Source organism: Passer domesticus, chromosome Z (genome assembly GCF_036417665.1).
Source record: "Passer domesticus isolate bPasDom1 chromosome Z, bPasDom1.hap1, whole genome shotgun sequence".
NCBI lineage: Eukaryota > Metazoa > Chordata > Aves > Passeriformes > Passeridae > Passer > Passer domesticus.
In genome coordinates, this window is record NC_087512.1 from 80825395 (window position 1) to 80844537 (window position 19143).

The window sequence follows — 19143 nt, forward strand, 5'->3', positions numbered from 1 at the left end:
ACCATGAAAAGGTTGTTTCTCTCCCCACTCAGCAATATCTTCTCATTCTGTGAGCGTGATTGGATTCTTCTTGGGACCACAAGAAGGAAGAGCCCTGCCCTGGCTGGTGTTTGCCCTGAGCCACCGCGTCGCGGTGCCGCTGGCCGCGGCTCTGTGGGATGTTGTGCTCCAGGAGGGAAAGTGCTCATCCCTAGCTGCCTCAGGAGGAGCAACCCAGGTCTCAACCAGGTCTAGACGCAGTATTTTGGGTGAGGAATAACTGGCAAATCCTGCAGAGAGTCGTGAGTAGCCAAATGGGCCATTTGCCCCAAGGGCGTTTTCCGTCAGTTGTGGAGTTAAATATGAGTTGTTTCATGGCTGTATGTCTACCCAAATCAAATCCATTTGAAATGTCATTGAATTTACTAAAAACAGTGAATTTGTTGTTTAACTAAGATTTAAAATAAAATAAAAATGTTCAGGTTACTCAAAATGCCTTGGATCTTGGCTGATGATGGAAGAAGGCAATCACCGGAGTACAGCGCTGTAAAATGAGACCTTCCAAAAAAGATCACTTAGTTATAAACCAAATAGAAATGTTCTTCTGCTTCCATTGATCCATCCCGGGCTCCAACGCTGCCCTTTCACACTGACAGCTTTATTTCACTCCATCCAGTGCACAATTCCCAGGCGCTGGTATCATCACACGCCGGCCATGAATTATTTATTTGATTAAAAGGCTGACATTTCTTGGCAGATAAATACATCAGCAGGGCACTCAGGCAAAAGGCATTACTGCCTGGTCCTTCCACAAGACATCATAACTTAGGAATGACCTTTGTAATGCCTGGTCACTGAGTCCTGGAGTAAAGGAAGTAGAGCTCAGCTCCTCTTTATGCTTAGTAACAGGAGAGGAAGCAAAGGGCACAAACTCAGCACAAGAAAAAAAATTATTTTTAATTGTGAAGGTGGTCAAACACTGGGAGACGATGTTCAGAGAGGTTATAAAGTCTCCATAAATGGAAATAATCAAAACTCCCAGTCAGCTTGGTCTGGCTGACCCATCCTCAAGCAAGGAGGACTGCACAGGGTGACTCCAGAGGTGTCATCCCCATCCCCAGATGTTGCAATTCCAACTAAATGAAGGTGTGACAGTGCCACATTTTCAGTGAGACATTGCAATAATGTCACATGAGGTTTGAATACAAACTCTTCTGGTTTGCTTTTTATCCTCCTCTGTTTTTCTTGGAGTAATTAAACCACGCTGTCTGTAAGTCAACACCTCCTTCTTCCCCCAGCAACCAACTAATTGCAAAAAGTCTCAATAATTTAAGGTTTCAGCTATTCCAGTCAGCATTTCCTACATAATTCATGACCCTAGGACATTATCTGGGAGATGAATGTGCAGCCAGCCCTGGTGGAGACTGAAATTCTGCTACCCTGAGACATCCCATCTTTACCAGGTGCCACACACTCCTGCCCAGTATTTCCCTTCCAGAAGGGTGTCCAGTCTTATCTTGGTTATTAAAAAACCCAAAAGTTCCCTGTGGCAATTGTAGAGACAATGGAAAAAACATTTTCTTTATTTTTTTGGTCTTACTCCAGCACTGGTGATTGCCCATTCCTTCTAACAGTGACCAAACCAGAATAAATGGAGCTTTTTTCCTCCTTCCTGGCTTATTTCAGCATAAAATAGATGAAGATATATTCCAAAGATACTGTAAACTTGCATTTTTCACAAGCTGATCCACACCCTGGGCTGGGGAGAGTGAAAGGGAAAGAACATGAGCTGCTGCACAGGTCTGAGAAGCAAAATAAAGAAGTTTTAAATGCCTGGAGTAAACCACAAAGATTTTAGAAGCCTGAAAATGGAGAGGACTTTACACCTGATTTTACACCATAGGATATTTTCTCTTACATTTTCAAGTTAGCACACTTTGACCAGAAAATATACATTTTTTTATCAGCTTCTTCCACATCACAAATATATCTGTCTGTTGATGATTCAAGTAGCAAAGCACACAAAATTCAAGTTAGAGGTTCTGTATTCCAGGCATCAATTAATTATTTAAAATGATTACTCAGTAATAAAAGCAACCAGCCTGCAAATGAAACTGTAGTGGGAGCTGGGCAAAGGTGGTGATTTTAATAGAAATAAGAGACATATCTGTACATCTGTTAATACACATGATAAGACATAACTGTTCCCCTGCCCCACTGTCTTTAATTAATTTAAGTAATTCACAAGATGAAGTAATTTAAGAATTGAAGATATGATTTGTGGAATTCTGCATACTTTGGGGGAAATTTGAGGCTCCTACTTTAAAGCTCAGGCTTTAACTAATTAAACTACTGAACTTACAACCAGAAAAAAAAAAAAAACACCTTAAGAAAATCTCTGTATAAAGCCAATTTTTCAGTCCTCTAGGCATTGCTTAAGAATAAAAACTGAGGATATTAATGAAAAGATGAACTGTCCAAAGAAACACTCTGTGTGCAGAGGATATTTGTGGTTCATCAGAAGCATCTAGTGCAGATTTGGCTTCATTTGAATTTCCCACATTGCCACTGTAATTGCAGCAAGAGCTGTAACTTCTGTAGCAGCTTCCACCAACAGTCTCCAATATCTGAAAACACAATTTTAAGTAATAAAAACCTACTTTTTAAAGTAATATTCACCTTCAAATGGCAGCCTACCATTTTCAAGAGAAATTAAGCAAGCCTTAATTAGGACACAGTCGTGCTGAAGTCTAGAGGTCTTGAGACAAAGAGCCCAGGTCCTGTGACAGCAGTCAGGGATTATTTTCCCCTTTGGATAACTCATGGAATGCACAATTTTCATTGTTTATAGCAACCAGCCTTCACGGGTCTGCTGGTGTCTCACGAGTTAACCTGAAAGAAGCGAAAATAAAGTAAAACAGGGGGGAAAAAAATTAAAATAAAGTGAAATTTCTCCTGGCAGGCTGTTTCCCCTTGCAATCACCCTCCTGTGTGTGACATCTAGCGTTGGCTTGCTCAAAGCACAAGGCTCTGAGAGCCCTGAGAGTGCTGCTGTGCAGGAAAGGGGAGGAAGGAGGGGACATTTGGGTGGCACTGCTGTCCCCCATTGTGTGCTGAGGGGTTTGGCCCTGTCACTCTCCCTAATGGAAAAAAAGGGGAAAAGAGCCTGGAGTCCTGGGCTTATCCAGGTCATCCCACCCAAGCCACAGGGTGGGGGGAAAAGTGCATAATTGTGACACAATTATTTGATAACAGGCATGAAATTGCTTTTATCCAGCCCAGCAAGGCTATTGTTAGTAATAAACCTGAATTAACCGAGTTTATTTCATTTAAAGAGTGAATAAAAGGAGGGTTCACAGGTGTTCTCTGGGTAGTGCAGACGAGGTCGGTTCATAACCAGAAATCAGTTAAGGAAAGGAACTTCACTGAGGGAACTTTAGTGCTTTAATTTCCATACAAATTGCCAGGAATGCCTGAGTTGTATTTCAGATCCTTAATTGGATACGAATGTAATGACCACTGCCACCAAGAGCTGTTGACATTTGCAGTTGCAGCCCTTGTCAGTGGAGAGGTCCAATAAATAACAGTGCAGAGGAGAGATTTTTCAGAACATCCTGAAACTATAATATTTAAAAAAAAAAAAAAAAAAAGCTGAACGGAAAGCAAACAATTCTTGTGTCCCTCAATCCCCTGGGTACTGCTGTGAACCTACCCTCAGATCTGCACTTTCTTTGGAATCCCGCCTTTATCAGTTATTGCCAGGGGAAAATTCACAGAATTGAAAAAAAAAATACAAAAATACAACTTCCTCAGGAGCCTTTCTTGTTGACTGGCTGACAGGAAGAAGAATATGCTTTTAAGCACGTGGGTTTTAGTTTCCATGTGAAATGGTATTTCTGGCTTAAGGTTAAATTTGCTATTTTAGCCCAGGCTGTCTAGGGATAAAAAAAAAAATAAAAAAATAAAAAAAAAGGGAAAAGTTGTAGGATGGTAGAGGATTTTTCATCCCTTTAACTGATCTAATTTACAAAAAAAAAAAAAAAATTTTACAGGGAAATGAAACCCTTTCAGTCCTCTGTTTTAACACAAAACCTAACAGCTTCTGGGAGTGCAGTGCTTTCTTTTTTTCTCCTCAACACAGAAGAGATTTTGGTCTAACTGCAGAGCTGTGACTTGAATCTGCATATCACCAAATTTTTTGTGTCCCATCCATACTTGCAGTCCACTGTGCCTGCAGATCATTGTGGTAAGATCCAAGGATATTCCTCATCCATGCAGGATAAAACACGTGGCACATTTTTCCTTGTAAAAAAAGGCAGAAAACACCAAGAATTCACAGGCCACCTGAGGTCACTTTTTGTCACGAGCTGGAAACACCAACAGATGGAGAATTTGAGATTTTTGCTTTGGCCTGTCTCTGCCAGAAGCCAAATCAGATTCTGAGAGAGGCACCTCATGTTGCAGGGGGGCTGTGACTAATCACAGGGCTAATAAAAATAACTCTGCCCAAACCCAGCTACTTGCAGGAAATAAAGCTCCAGAGGAGCAGCAGGGAATCAGATGCCTGGAAAACTAATTTAGAAAGTCTTGGCTGATAAAACACTGATATTTAACTCAACACCCCTATCACAGCCCTTAGCTGGATGCATAGGATTAAAATTTAAAAAGCTAAAATAATAACCCCAAAGTCTTTGGGCACTAATCCTTAGGTAGAATCTCTTAAATTACAAATCTCTGTGAATCTCTCTCAGTTGACACACCACAGCAATTTGGTTTTCCTTTTTCTCCCTTAATTCACCTGCACAAATCCTTAACCACACACACATTTTTTATGCTGAAGTGGAACAATTTTTTGTGTTCTCTCTGTGTGCTTGAGCTGGAGCAACTGGTCCTTAAATGGGCCTTGTGTCACTTCAGAAAAATACACAGAGAGGAAGGGAAAACAACCTGATATTTCAGGACTGCTGCTGTGTGAGGACAGGCTGGGAGCTGAGAGCTTCTGGTGTGGCTGATGAACACAGGAGGCAAAAATTCTGCTTTGAGGTTAAATACGAAAACAGGTCCTGACCGGGTCACAAAGTCCAATTTCCTCTTGAGGTAACAAATGTATGAGGACAGTAAAAACCCAAGCAGCATTTTCTCTGAAGATACACTTTTTAACACTTTTATCAGTGTCCTCTGCTTTAATAAAGGATACACAATGTCACCATGAACATTCAAAGAGTGTAGGCAAATGATATCCTTTTTTTTCCTTTCAGTTCAAGAAATTTTAACAGGGGCCACAATGAAAAAATGTATTTAAAGGCACTGGAGTTTCCCACGTCAGTTAATGATAAAATTATTAATGAAAATACATTACTAGTATTACTAGTAGTATTACTACTACTATTACTACTACTACTACTACTACTACTTATTATTATTATTATTATTATTATTATTATTATTATTATTATTATTGTTATTGTTATTGTTATTATCATCATTATATGTATAATTATCATTGTTATTATCACATCATTATTATCATTATTATATTTTATTATTTTATTCTTTTTAGTATGATGATGTTTTTATTATCATTATAAAGTTATTAGTAAAATGCACACCACAGTTGTTGCAAACCTTTATGCCTCAAATTTGACTTTTGAATGTGCCTGTGTCTGCCTATCACCACAGAAGATGTTTTTTTTCCAGTGTATTATGAAGGCATCAGATTCAACTCTTACACCACAGGCCCTGTAATATTCGGGGGGGGTTTATTGATTTTCCAAAACACTCGGCTATGCAGACTGTTAAAAAGCAGAAATGCTTGGCTTAGTAGTTTCCTAGGAGGAAAGAAACCTGAAAAAACCTTTAAAAAAACTAAAAAAAACCCTTTTTTAAGGTTTCCTAGCAAAACCTTAAAAAAAAAAAGTTTTAAATCAGTAACATTCCAGCATTTCCTTGTGTTGACAGATTAAAGGAGTGGTTGTTACCATGGGAGGAGAACTGGGAAAAGCCTGACCTGCAGCCATGAGGGGAGGGAGGATTTCAAGATGCTCCTGGCACTGGTGGGGGCTGAAAGGCAAGGATGGGCACAGGAGCCCCCAGGGCCACTTCCACAGGCTTAAAAGGAAGATTTAGAACCCAAAAATTGGTCTGTGCTCATGGCAAACAGTTTCCTCACAACACATTTTCTGTCTGAGTGTTTGGTATTGCTGATGTTGGTGTTCAGAGCTTCAACCCTGCCATTCTGAGCTTGCTGCTGAACACACAATGAGGGGAGCCATGGAAATCCCACCATTTGTTTTTGACTTCTCATTGGTAAACGTTGCCTCTGGGCCTAATGTTAATCACACTGCAAAATCACACACTCTGTGACAACAAGGAGTGCTGGAGCAAAGCCTGAAATCTCAGGTGTGCTGAAACATTTTGTGTTGGAAATTTGCTTGCACAAGCCCAGATCCAAATGAAGAACAAGGGGTGTGGATGTTTAGAATCTTGTAAGACCAAGTTCTTTATATTGATGCATTTCCTCAGGATCCTTGGGTGTAGGTATTTACCTGCAGGATGATGCTTTAGAAAATATGGCTTTTTGCCATTGCTTGTACACTGATTAGCAATTAGTACAATCATTCTTTAATCTATTGTATTTTTTCCTTCCTGGCCCTGATCCACGTCAGATCAGATCATATAAAACTGGTAATGATATAAAACTGGCATTGCAGGCAGCCAAAGCATTCCTTTCAACAGCTGAACAGCAATATTAATTATCAGTGAACAAGAATATATGCTACAGGCTTGCAAGACTCAACCACATCTTGAAAAATTCCCAGGAATTAAAATTCCCTTAGTCACTTGGGAATCTGTCATCAACAGGAATGATATTTAAGGCAGTGATTTCTCTGTAAAGATATAAAATATTTCTTCTGTTCAGGTATTTTCTCCATCTTGAGATTTTGGGGGAAAACAATACTGATTAGTTTCCCTTTATTCCTGAGGTTTTTGTCTCACTTCTGAGTTTTCAGGAAGTAGTTTTATTTTTTAAATAAATAATACAGGGAAGCAAAGAAAGATTTTTCACCTTCAGCTCTCTGAGTGAGAGTCTCTCAGATGTTAGGCAGCTGCAGGAAGGATACAAAACAGAGAGATACAGCCCCTTAAAATGCCAAAATTTCCATTCTGCTGCTGTCACCCCACTGGCTGTTTCACCCAGAGATGTTTTGCCCTTGGGCACAGCTGTATGGGATTAATTTTCCCTCATGTGTGAAGTCAAAGATGTTGTAATTGTGAATAAAATCCCTGTTGTTCAATTCTTCCTGGAGTTTATCTCATTCTTGAATGTGGAGAGGCTGATCTTGGAAGGGCACTCCCTAACATCCGCCACAACTTAACCCCAGAAAATGAGCTTTTCATAATATCTCTCTAGTCTCCAGCTCCTCCTCACCTACTCATGAATCAGATATGCAACACATTAATGGATGTGTCTAACCTGTTTCTGAAGTTTGTGCTAAATTTGATGGTTTTCCCCATTTTCAAGGAAAGGCTGTATACAACACCTCCTTGTGCTTGAATTCTGTGATTTCACAGAGCCAGAGATGTTGGAAAATCCCTCCCTGCCCATGGAGTCCCAGCTGGGCCCCATCCCCACCTTGTCCCCAGCCCAGGGCTCTGAGTGCCACCTCCAGGTGACACCTCCAGGGATGGGCACTCCAGACCCCCTGGGCAGTGCCAGGGCAGTTCCTGAGCCCTCTTTCCATAGGGAAATTCCTGCTGTGCCCACCCTGAGCCTGCCCTGGCCCAGCCTGAGGCCGTTCCCTCTGCTCCTGTCCCTGTTCCTGGGAGCACAGCCCGACCCCCCGGCTGTCCCCTCCTGGCAGGAGCTGTGCAGAGCCACAAGGGCCCCCCTGAGCCTCCTTTGCTCCAGGCTCAGCCCCTTCCCAGCTCCCTCAGCCTCTCCTGGGGCTCCATTCCCTTCCCAGCTCCCTCAGCCTCTCCTGGGGCTCCATTCCCTTCCCAGCTCCCTCAGCCTCTCCTGGGCTCCATTCCCTTCCCAGCTCCGTTCCCTTCCCTGGCCCCGCTCCAGCCCCTCCATTCCCCGTGTGAGGGCCCAGAGGTGACCCAGCACTGGAGCTGTGGCCTCAGCAGGGCCAGCACAGGGCCGGGCACTGCCCCGCTCCCGCTGCCACCCACGGCTGGCACAGCCCAGGGGCCATCGGCTCTTGGCCGCCTGGGCACCCCTGGGCTCTGTCCGGCTGCTGTCACAGCACCCCAGGGCCTGTCCCAGCTTCCCAGCCCCTCTGCCCAGCCTGGAGTGCTCCATGGGGTTGGACAATCCTTTCGGTGTAGAAATTGTTACTAATACCTGATGTAAACCTTCTCTGAGTGATGTAGGGTGTTGGAACCCTGGGTGCTGAGAGTTCCAGACTTTCTGTGCTGCCAGGCACTGACCCCCAGGAGAACACTGCATTGACCTGAGGCTGTGGAGAAGGGTTCCAAAATGGAATAATAGATCTGGGATCGTGGGTGTGGAGTTGGGACAGAAGTGTGTGAAACCACGTGGTGGGAAACTCAGAGTTTAAGGTTTCAGAATATAATGACATCTATAAGGCAAGATGGAGGTTTTAGGGCAAAGGCTGGGCTTTCTTCTTCACCTTCTTCTTCACCTCCTTCTTCTCCTTCTTCTTCACCTTCTTCTTCACCTCCTTCTTCTCCTTCCTCACCTTCTTTTTCTCCTTCTTCTCCATGGGTTTGGGTGGTTTTGTGTAATTGGATAAAAAGTCCACATTGCAGCCCATGGGTGGTTGTTTATTGGGTTAAAAGTAAAAATAATTTAGGTGTCATTTCTTATTTGGACAGTTTATCCTCAAAAGGCCTTGTAGAGAGAGAGATGGGGCTCTGTTTTTAGTTTGTTGGAGTGAAGTGCTATAGAACTCAGTCTGTGAGACTGTAACAGAGATAAGAACTAATAAACATCTGAATCTGAGCACAAAATATCATCTTGTGATTTAATCCTAACCTTGGCAGAAAAGAAGCAAAGAATGCAGAAAAAATTATTTTCCCTCACTAAAAAGTGCCAGCACTGGGTTTGAGGAAGAGGGGTAGAAGAGGTTTGCATTAGACCTTGGTGCTGCTGTGGCCCAAGGTTAAGGAACACAGGAATAGCTCCCAACGTGACCCCAAAACCCTCCACAAGCTGTGCAGGTAGATCAGACTGTTAGCTGTGCTTGCCATGAAACAGCTCAGAGGTGTGAAACTGGGCATTTCACATCCCAAATCAAGTGGGTATCTGTCTCCTGGTTTGGGGCCAATCCAGCTAGCCAGTATCCAGCACATTGCCAATCTCAAAAGTAGTCTAAACCCCAAATTTCTCCTTGACTTTCACATCTGGGTTCTCTTCTTCAGGGAGAATCTCCCACTCCACTCCCACGAGCAGCATTAAGTGATGCTGGATGTCCAAAGCTTTTGTCTTTAGAAGACACTTCACTGCAGCAATATCGCTTATTAATGATTAGTTAATGCCACTTCAACTTGGCAATCCCTGTGTTCACACAGCCTCTCATTTTAAACTCAAATGTCTGAATTTACAAGGGCAAACATCTGCTCCTAACAATTTTCAAGGACTAGAGAGTGACAGGAAGTGTTGCCCACTTGAGCAAACATGGGCCAAAAGGTCTCGTCTTAAAGAAAATGTCCTGAAGGATTGAAGCAGCTTCTTCTCAAAAAAACTCCTATCCCTATGGAATGCAAACAAAAACTACCACTAAAAACAAACACATTTAGGCCAGTTTTTCAAAAATTAAAATAGCATATGCTTTTTGCCATATATAGATGCTCTACTGATGTGCATTTCCTGGGGATGTCACTGTCTGCTTGGTCTAAATTCATTGGCATAAATTCAAATTCCTGCCTAATACAAAACTTGCCCAGATTGATTTTCCATTTCCAAATCCATAGCCACAAACTTTTCCTCCCATCCCCCTTCCTGCATTTTCATCTCTGCCATCAGAATTCCCTTTCACAAAAGCATTATTTTCTGATGATTTTCACCTTTGTTACTCTGCCTCAGAAAACATCAGCATGGAAAGGTTTTCCACAGGGAGTGAGCCAGGCTGAGGGCATGGGAAAAACATGGGGGAGAAAATGAGTATTCCAAATCTTTTCCCTTAAATCCTCATCCCCTGATATGTGGGTGATGGCACAGTGCAAGGGGACAGAACTTTGCACCAGATCCTCTTGCAGGGATAAGGGAGACAGGTTCTCTTTATAAACTGAAAGGATGAGAAAACCACTACAACCTGTTCAGGCTGATGAGAGGAAAGTATCTTCATTTCTCCCAAAAGCAAAGGGGAAGTTCTGGCATTTCAGCCTTTTGCCAACAGCTGTTTTCAAGCTGCAAATATCAGTCTAGCTGCAGCATGGTTTGAAATTCACCAAAATCCACATTTTTTGTTAGCAGAGCACATGTTCCTGTGGAAATGCACTTTTGGTAGGCACAGGGGATGTTACCTTGCTGTGTACTAAAAAAGTCCTTCTATTTTGGAATTTTTGGTCCTTGGTCAGATTTTTTGATCTTTGGTAAACCAAGATCCTTTCAATTCCTGGATTTTGGATCCTTGCTAAGGATTCCAGTACATCTGGAAGCTGCCCTGGTTTAAGCAGAGGTGGAAGAAGTTCCCATCAGGGGGAACCAAAGGGATTCCTCATCCAGCAAGCAAACAGCACCATCAGCAATATCTGGTGCTTCTTCCTCCTTCCCCAAGCTTATTAAGCATATTTATTTTGACAAAGTCATGGTACTTGGGTGAGCCCAATGTTTGTTCTAACTCTGAAAAGAGTAAACTGGCATCCTGATGCCTTTTGCAATTAAATCTTCCATCACCTGCTTAGAAAAGTAAATTTTTTTCTTTTTCCTCTTTTGATTTTTTTCAAACCTGTGGAAGAACAGGGCCTTTAGTGAACGCTCAGGTCTGCCACAGATCTTTTTGTGTGACCTGTGCCAAACCTCTGCTTTGCTCTTTTTCCCTACCAAGTAGGAACATTACGTGCAATTATCACCTCGAAGACTGTAAAAAACACAGGACCCAAATTCCTGCCATTCTCCTGCTACCAGAGACAACCACACCATTTATTCCCTTCCCTAAACTGATTGCTCTCCTGTCTCAAAAAGGAGTTTTACTGCCAGGGGGCTGCTCACCACTGCATGATGCAACTTCCAGAGCTTAATCCCAGCAGCCTTGCTCCTTACACTGCTGCATCCATGCAGGACCACCAACAGTGTTTGTCTGCCTTTTACTTTCTCCTCCAACCACCACAGAAATTGGCTGAAGAAATGGCTGCTGGGCCAATTTTCAGCTTCATTTCATTTGTCCCACCTTTTGGAATCTGCAAATCTGGAGGCATCTTGGTACTGTCACCAATCCATTCCTGCCCCAGCAGTAAATTCCTCACTTGTAGGACTCAAGGTTCTGCTTCTCTGTTCTATCAGCATTTACACAGCGACTGAGCCTCTACTGCACCAACAGCTGATGGCTTCCCCACATGGAAATATTTATTTGCTATGGAATAAAAAATTTGCCATAACATTGCACTGTGCAAGCCCTTAAGCTTCCTTCCAGGTCTGCTGCTGGAGGGCTGAAATGATACACCTTTTTCTGGATGATGTTTCTGTCCTTACTTCTTTTCTGTGCTAACAGCTTTATGTGGCCTTCAAGCCCTTGTCCATGTTTCCTCCAAGCATTGTTTGTGTGTTTTTCATCATTCATCAGGAAGAACAATGTGCTCATGGAGTCCTGCACATATCACTGCTTAAAATCAATAACGCAAGTTGTGTGTTTTCTCTGGAAAAGAATGGATTTTTCTTTCTGCACCAGCTGTTTCAACTCCCATGGCCCAGGGACGCTCTCTGCTTGTGCTCAGGGCAGAGTTGTCACCTACAAAAACAAAGAATTTTTTTTCTTGGAAAAAGGTTTGACTGTGACCTTAACCATACCCACGTGGTGATCCTCAATGTTCCTCCAGCCACTGCCCTGGCAAAGCAATTCCTGATGCCAAAGCCCTCTTGGCAGCAATCCTTTCCACTGGCAGCCAGCTTGCCTGCATCCTGCTGGCCCCACTGCTGCAATTCCAGGACTTGTGTTTCCTCCTGCAGGGCTCCTCCATCCCCAGCCTCTGATGAGTTGGGATGTCTCAGGCTGGAGATCCCATTAAAAAGTTCTGCCATCATGGGGATGTCTCCATCTAATTTCCTGAAGTTGTGCATCTGTTAGAGTGTAGCTGCAAAACCTGAATTTGTGCCCCAGCCAGCACCTTCTCCTGCTGTTTGAGGTGTCCCAAAGGAGTTGTCCTGGCTGATCTCTGCCCTGTGGGCTGCACCCCAGGAATTCTGTTGGTACCTGAAGGGACAGGAGGATGTTCAGAGCAGCACTGGGTACTCTGCAGAGACTGTCATGGGCAGGAAAAATGCAAAACCTGCATTGAGATCACAGAACCATAGAATAGTTGGGGTTGAAAAGGGCCTTAAATATCACCCAGAGCCACCCCAGCCATGGCAGGGACACCTTCCCCTGTGCCAGGCTGCTCCAGCCCCAGTGTCCAGCCTGGCCTTGGGCACTGCCAGGGATCCAGGGGCAGCCCCAGCTGCTCTGGGCACCCTGGGCCAGCCCTGTCCACCCTGCCAGGGAACAATTCCCATTGCCAAGATCCCAGCCAGCCCTGCCCTCTCTCAGTTTTTTAGCCATCTCCTTTTGTCCTGGCACTCCAGGCCCTTGTGACATCTCTGGTTTTGTCTTCTATCCCTCCACTTCAGCCCCAGCATTGTTCCCCAGACTGGAGATCAGGGATGCTCCAGGTGAAGGAATGATGGCATTTGCCATGGAAGCACCTTGGCCTCACAGCAGAGCACCTGTGACACAGGTATGTGCATTTTGCAAGGTGTTGGTACAGAAACATTTTGGGGTTTGCATCAGTATTATAACAATTCTCCACAGCTGAATAACTTTGTCATTCCTATCTAAATAAACAAGCATGGGTGACAGGTTTTTTAAGTGGTTTTTTTTGTTGTTTTTTTTTTTTTTTAATAAGGAATGTCAGACCTATTTTATTATGCGTAATAGAAGGAGGTGAAAAAAAATCAATATAAGCACTGAATCTAACCTAATTAAAACTACAATCACAATGTTATCTGAATGTCTTACAACATTGTTAAATCCAACAAGTAGACAAGAAAACAACAAATCTATGCAGGGTTTTTTTATACATATGGTGAGAAAGTTTGCAAAGTGTTAAAATATATTTTCTGCTCTATGTGTTTCTGGTACAAGGAAGTGATGTGTAGATTCGTGTATATTTATGAACAGAACCTTGACTTTTACAAGCAATAATCAACTTCAAAACATACAATGTATATCTTAAAATATCCCCTAAAGCTGCTCATATAAAGTCAAATCCAGCACCTACTAAAGTTCAGCCAGCTGACTCTTTGACTCCAGTGGGCACTTGATCAAGCCCATGGTAATTGTGAAGTACCTGACAGTCTAGTTGTATTCATATGAAAAAAATCACATTGCATAGATTTAAACAGGAAGACATGCAATAACAAGACAAGTCACAGTATAGCAAAACCTTGTTTCTTTGGTGAAACAGAAGCAGATATAAAAGTTACAAAGATTTTAGACTTTCATTCACAAAAAAAAAAAAACCAAAAAAACAAACCCCAGACATTCACATTATACACTATACAAGATAATAATATAAATAGAGAAAAGTATTATGTGCATTGTTTGGGGGTGAGGGGTGGGGAACAGACCAGCCAACACAAGGAGGTCCTGCCACAAGGCTGGGGAGCAGCCTCTGCCATTCCTCAGGGCCAGGGGATGCTGTCTGAACTCTGGTTTCAGCTGTGGCAAGGTCACTCCACGGGCAGCTCTGCCCTGGTGGCTGGGTTTCAATTTTTCTCCTTTCCCTCTCAGTTTTTTTGTCCCCATCACAACCCCATGTGAACACAGAGGCGTAAACCTCGCGCCTTGTGTGTTTTCCAAGTTACTTTAAAAGGTACATCCTAAGGAACTTTATCTTCGCGGGGTTTTTTTTAACTGTTATTAGTTTTTTTTCCCTTTTTTTAAACTTTTTTTTAAACTTTTTTTTTTCCACTATTTTCTTTTGTCCTGTGCCCAAAGGTGTGCAAGGCACTTTGCAGGAACAACAGTCCTTTCCGCGGAGAGGCCGTTTCAAACGCCACCTCCTACACTCACTGTACACATCCAGGTCAGTGGTGGCACTGACCCAGGGCAAGAAATCATAACAGACAACTCCTACGTACACACACTGCACCAAACTACAACCTAGAACCAATCTGTGCACACACTTCTTTAGAGAAAGCCAAGATCCTGATTCTTCTGTGGGTCGCGCACAGCTCTCACCCATCTAGCCGCCAACAAATTATCCTGTTTAGCAGGAATTTTTGTTCTCCGGGAGAAGAAGAGCAAGCTGAACTGAAAGATGGTTCCAAAAGTGGAGCTCAGGGGCTAATACTGCACTGGTGAGCTCTTGGAATCTTTTTTGAGTGGGTAAAATAACATCCAATAAATTAAATCAGTATGGCTTACTTCATTTATTTATGTACGCTTCACAGCTGCAGCATTCATACACAAACATTCATTACTTTATAAAAAGATTAAAAAATGGTTATATATACAAAATTATTTACTTTTTTGATTTTTGTTTGTTTTCTACAAAAAAAAAAATCCCCCAAACACCAGGTCTACCTCCATTTTAGAATGCAGAGACCTGTAATATAGACCTTGTGGTTAATATCATGAAAGTAATTTTTTTCCTTGTTTCCTTTTTTTCTCTTCTTGAAAAAACAAACAAACAAAAAAAACCAAAACAAAACAAAAAAAAAAGTGGCCCTGGTTGATAAAGTTAATGTATTAGCACTTGGAATTTTACAAGGCTCTCCTTGTCATACACAACTCCTCCACACAGTCCTTTCTCACATGTGCTGAAGCTGGAATGGAGAGCAGAAAAAACGTTCCATATTGCAGTCCCTAATTCATGCTTCGTGCCACTTTTATGTGCTCTGTCTAAACTTTTCATCTCCTGGGACACAAACTGTACCTTGGGTGGGTGGGAATTGGCACAGCTCCCATTAGAAAAAAAAAAAAAAAAAAGTCATGTCACTTGTGTGTTTATCTTCACCTGATAATTGCAAATTTCAGTCAGTGAAGTCTTTATTTCAACCATTTCCAGCCTAGGTAAACAACACAGAAACAACGTCATAAATGACTGAAGACCTCTGAGGCCGTTCTAACCATAAATATGCCTGAAATTAGTGTGACTTTTCATTTTATATACAGGATTTTAAAAACAACACACAGTCAAACAACATTAAAATCATCTTATTTACATTTTCATTGGTGCTAAAATTGAGCTGTTTAAATATTGCAGAAGGCTGGTACATATCATAAAATGGTCCACACCGATGGCATATAGAAAACTAATAATCTTTATAGGCTGGAAATGGTTTCCTTTTATCCCCATAAGCACTTCTCCTCTTTTTTTATTTATTTCTTAAATTTTCTGATAAACACCGTAATTTTTTATTTTTTTCCTTTTTTTTTTTTTTGCAAAACGCGCCGTGAATACTGCAGTCCGTAGTTTCAAAACGATTTCGATAATACTCCTATAAGTGATAGAAAAAGGCACAGAAAGTTATGACTTTGGCTGAAATGGTGGAAATCCCCAATTCACCATTTAGCTCTCAGCGCCTCGAGTCCTGCCACGTCCTGATCCAGCGGTGGTAGTGCTTGGAGGAGTTTAACGACGTCCCCTTGCCCGATGAGGAGTGTTTGTAGTAGTATTTCTTAGAGTAAGTCCTTTGGTATGTGGAGGCTGCAGAGAGAAGGGAGAAGGAGGGAAAAAAAAAGGGAAATTCGTTTAAAATTGAACTGTGAATGGGCTGGCTACACTTCACAACACAGTTGTGTTTGTTCTTGGTTAATTAGAGGGTAAACAAATGATTAACTGGAGCTGTGGCAGTGTTGCAGGCATACCCACACAGCTGCAGAAAGAGTCATTAGCATTATTAGGAACCTGTTGATTCCAGGATTTTCTTCTGACTTTAAAATAATCTTAATGCCTTCTGGAATGATGCCTTCAGATTTCAGCCTCTGTGTTTTTCAAATCCTGCACTGCTCTAGGGCATAACTCTAAACTCCATAGAGAGTCTTAGTTACTGTCTTCACATTTTGGACAGACAACACAACTCCTGTAGGCCTGAGGACTGCCTCAGGCCCCAAAAGTATAAACAAAAGTGAATTGAGGGGAGCAAACTGGAGGTAAATGACTTCATTACCCAAAGCTGGAATTGGAGGATTAACCCCTGAAATGCAAATGGACCAAACTTATAATTGCCTGAAAAATTCATGACCATTGTCCATTTTGGGTGTAGTGTCTGGGAGGCTTCTGACAGCCCAAGTGTACCTATTGAAGGTCTTTAATCAATACCCACTTTATTCTCTTAATCTTATCCAGCCTCTGCTCTTGGCATCCACTCCAAGGCATCAGTAGACAGAGAGGAGGAAAATTTCCATTAGTTTTGGATGCTTGGTGTTTTTTCACCACAATCTGTCCTGCCAGACTTGCTCCTCTCTTAAAATACACATTCATTACTTATTAATCTTAAACTAGCCCGCTGTTTCTGATTTGCCAGTGGTTTTCTTCCAGAGAACTCACGATTCATGCAAGTAATTTTGGGCATATCCCATCGTCCGTTCCCCTGGCAGCGGATGGTCGGGATGTGGCGCTGGATGAAGCCATCCTTGCAGTGGTATCTGATGAGGGAGTTGATCTCATAACGAGGCTTCATCTTCCCAAAGGTCTTTGCATTTTCCACGACAGGAGGCTGGCCACAAGCCACTGGAAGGAAGAGAGAGCATGACCCAAAACTTTGGTTTGTGAGCCCAATTTGAGCTGGGAGTGACCTCTGAGCCCTGGCTAAGGGAACGTGACAAGGGAGCTCAGCTGGACTCCCAAAGGAACATCCAGACAAGGACAGGGGCATCAGTCTGTCCTGTAGATCCCTAGTATTGTAAACCAAAATTAATAGTGTTGTAAATTGGAAAATGGCAGATATTGTGGTCAGTACTGCCTTTTTGGTTTAAATTTTAAATGTAAATTCAAGCCAAAATTTGGGATACTCACACAAAGAAACCTGAAAACCAGTGAAGTTGCTACAAGCATTTAAGGAAAAAGTCACTTTTTCAGGACTCTTCATGTCATCCTCAATGACATGTTCAAAGGGACTGAAAACTGATGGATCCATCAAGGTCCATAGAACCTTGATGGTAAAAAGTGCTGAATGGCAATTTAGCAAATTATGTTTTTGTCACTGCGCAGTTTGTACCTGTTCCTTTCTTGCAGGTATAAGTGAGGTGGTAATTGCACGGGACATCATTCCACTGCCCGTTCTCATGCCAGATTATAACAACACAGTCTTCTCCAGCAGAAAAGAAGCTGTCTGGCTGGTTTGGTCTCCAGTTCTCATATTGCTGCAGAAAAGAGAAGCAAAACCATCATTCCCAGTGCTGCAGAATATTCACATTAACAAAAGAGCACATGATACCTCCTGTGGCGAAAAGCAATCTCAGCTGTTTGATTCAGGCTGCTAAGAGTGGGCTAAACAAAGGTAGATTTATAATATCTTCCCACTATTTTGAAGATTATCTCAAGGGGAAAAGTATTCTGGCCTAATTTCTTATTTACTGTAAACTAATGTCAGGTGAAGAAAACAAAGCGACAGAAGAAAAACTGGATCTTAAGTGTGTCAAAAATACTCTTTCCTACATAAATATCATGAAGTTATGATGCAAGAAAATAGAGTAAATATGCCATGACCCTCATTAGAGCACATCTACCAAGTGAGAAATTACAGACTAACTTCCCAGACTTGGATTATTTATGGCACTGGATGATTTCATTCAGTTAACGAAGTCATTCCACAGGGATGACATGCAGAATTAGGTGCAACATGAGTGAAAGAGTCAGGATGTGGCCCCCCAAAACCACTGGAGATCGGTGTTTCAACTACAAATGCTAGGTGGCAGTCTGAGCCCAGACTGCAGCTTCTCAATTTTAGAAATGCTGATTCAAATTCTGCCCTCTGTTGAAAAACCAGCCTCAGACATCTATGAGAATATATGAATAACAGCAGAAAGTGTTTCTTCAAAATGCAGTACATTTAGAAGTAGAAATATGAGTTTGGTGTGTGCAAAACAGGCAAACAAACAAAAACTCACAAAATAACCTTCAAATGGCTGTGAAATACCAGCACAGTGCCATTTTTGGGTGAAAATTCGCGAGGATTCGTCTGTTCTTACAATCAACCATCAGGAAAAGTAGCAACACTTTTGTCAGACTGATTGAAACTCGTGCAGCAGTTTTTGTCAGGGGACATTTAGCCTCCTGTCCTGGCAGCCAGTAGAGGTGGGATAATCCCTCACTTTGACCCCAAACAAAGCACAGGAATCTGAATTTGCATAATGTTATGGCAAGAAAAGTGAGAGAATATTTGGAAACCACTCCTAACTATTTTCGATTTTCGCTGGGATTTCTGTTGTGTCACTCCAGGGAGAATTTAAGGAAGGACAAAAATAGCTATCTGTAAGAACTGGAATTCACATAAATGCCAGACATTAACCAGGCAGCTAGCCCCTTGTATGGGCAAAATGACACAGTTTCTGCAGTGCTTATATTGTCCTCAGTGCTTACATCTTTCTGACTAGAGCTGGCCTGTACAAATGTCATAAAAGTTTAGTTTTCTATTTTCTTAACTTTGTGAAATAACCCCTATTCACTGCCTGGGTGAACACATTTTAGAAATAAAGTTAACATACCCCACACAAGTAGTATTTACCTTACAATGAATCAAACTATGAAAGGAAAATGAGTTAAATGCTTAACCTTTGCCTGCCACATGTCATCTTACCCATCATAGGTTTTAATTAACCAGGCAATTTAACCAGCACAGTCTGAATACATTTGTTCTGCACTGAATTTATTACCTCTAATAAAACATCCCCCTTTTCAGCTGGAACTAAATTAACTCCATCTCAACTTTTCAGTGTTTAACAGTCCTAAATTACAGTGCACACCAACTAATTTACTCAAGTTTAGGATCCATTT

General features: G+C 42.1%; 1 protein-coding gene and 1 long non-coding RNA gene across 7 annotated transcripts in view; both read right to left on the reverse strand.

The window, feature by feature from the left end:
• Window positions 1–236: 236 nt before the first annotated feature.
• On the reverse strand, window positions 237–8487 carry LOC135290403 (uncharacterized). The gene is made up of 3 exons (XR_010353178.1): window positions 8327–8487; window positions 2677–2871; window positions 237–1738 (listed from the first exon to the last, which is right to left on the reverse strand). It is a non-coding gene; the product is annotated as an uncharacterized LOC135290403 (long non-coding RNA).
• A 6070-nt stretch (window positions 8488–14557) lies between these two features.
• Window positions 14558–19143, reverse strand: part of VCAN (versican) — a 99201-nt gene continuing 94615 nt past the window's right edge. For all 6 annotated transcript variants that reach the window (XM_064405735.1, XM_064405734.1, XM_064405738.1 and 3 more), the window contains 3 exons: window positions 17366–17510; window positions 16696–16878; window positions 14558–15852 (listed from right to left, as the gene is read on the reverse strand). In XM_064405735.1, the coding sequence (XP_064261805.1) occupies window positions 15722–15852; window positions 16696–16878; window positions 17366–17510 (459 nt within the window). In that variant the 3' untranslated portion in view covers window positions 14558–15721. The remainder of the gene's footprint in view (window positions 15853–16695; window positions 16879–17365; window positions 17511–19143) is intronic.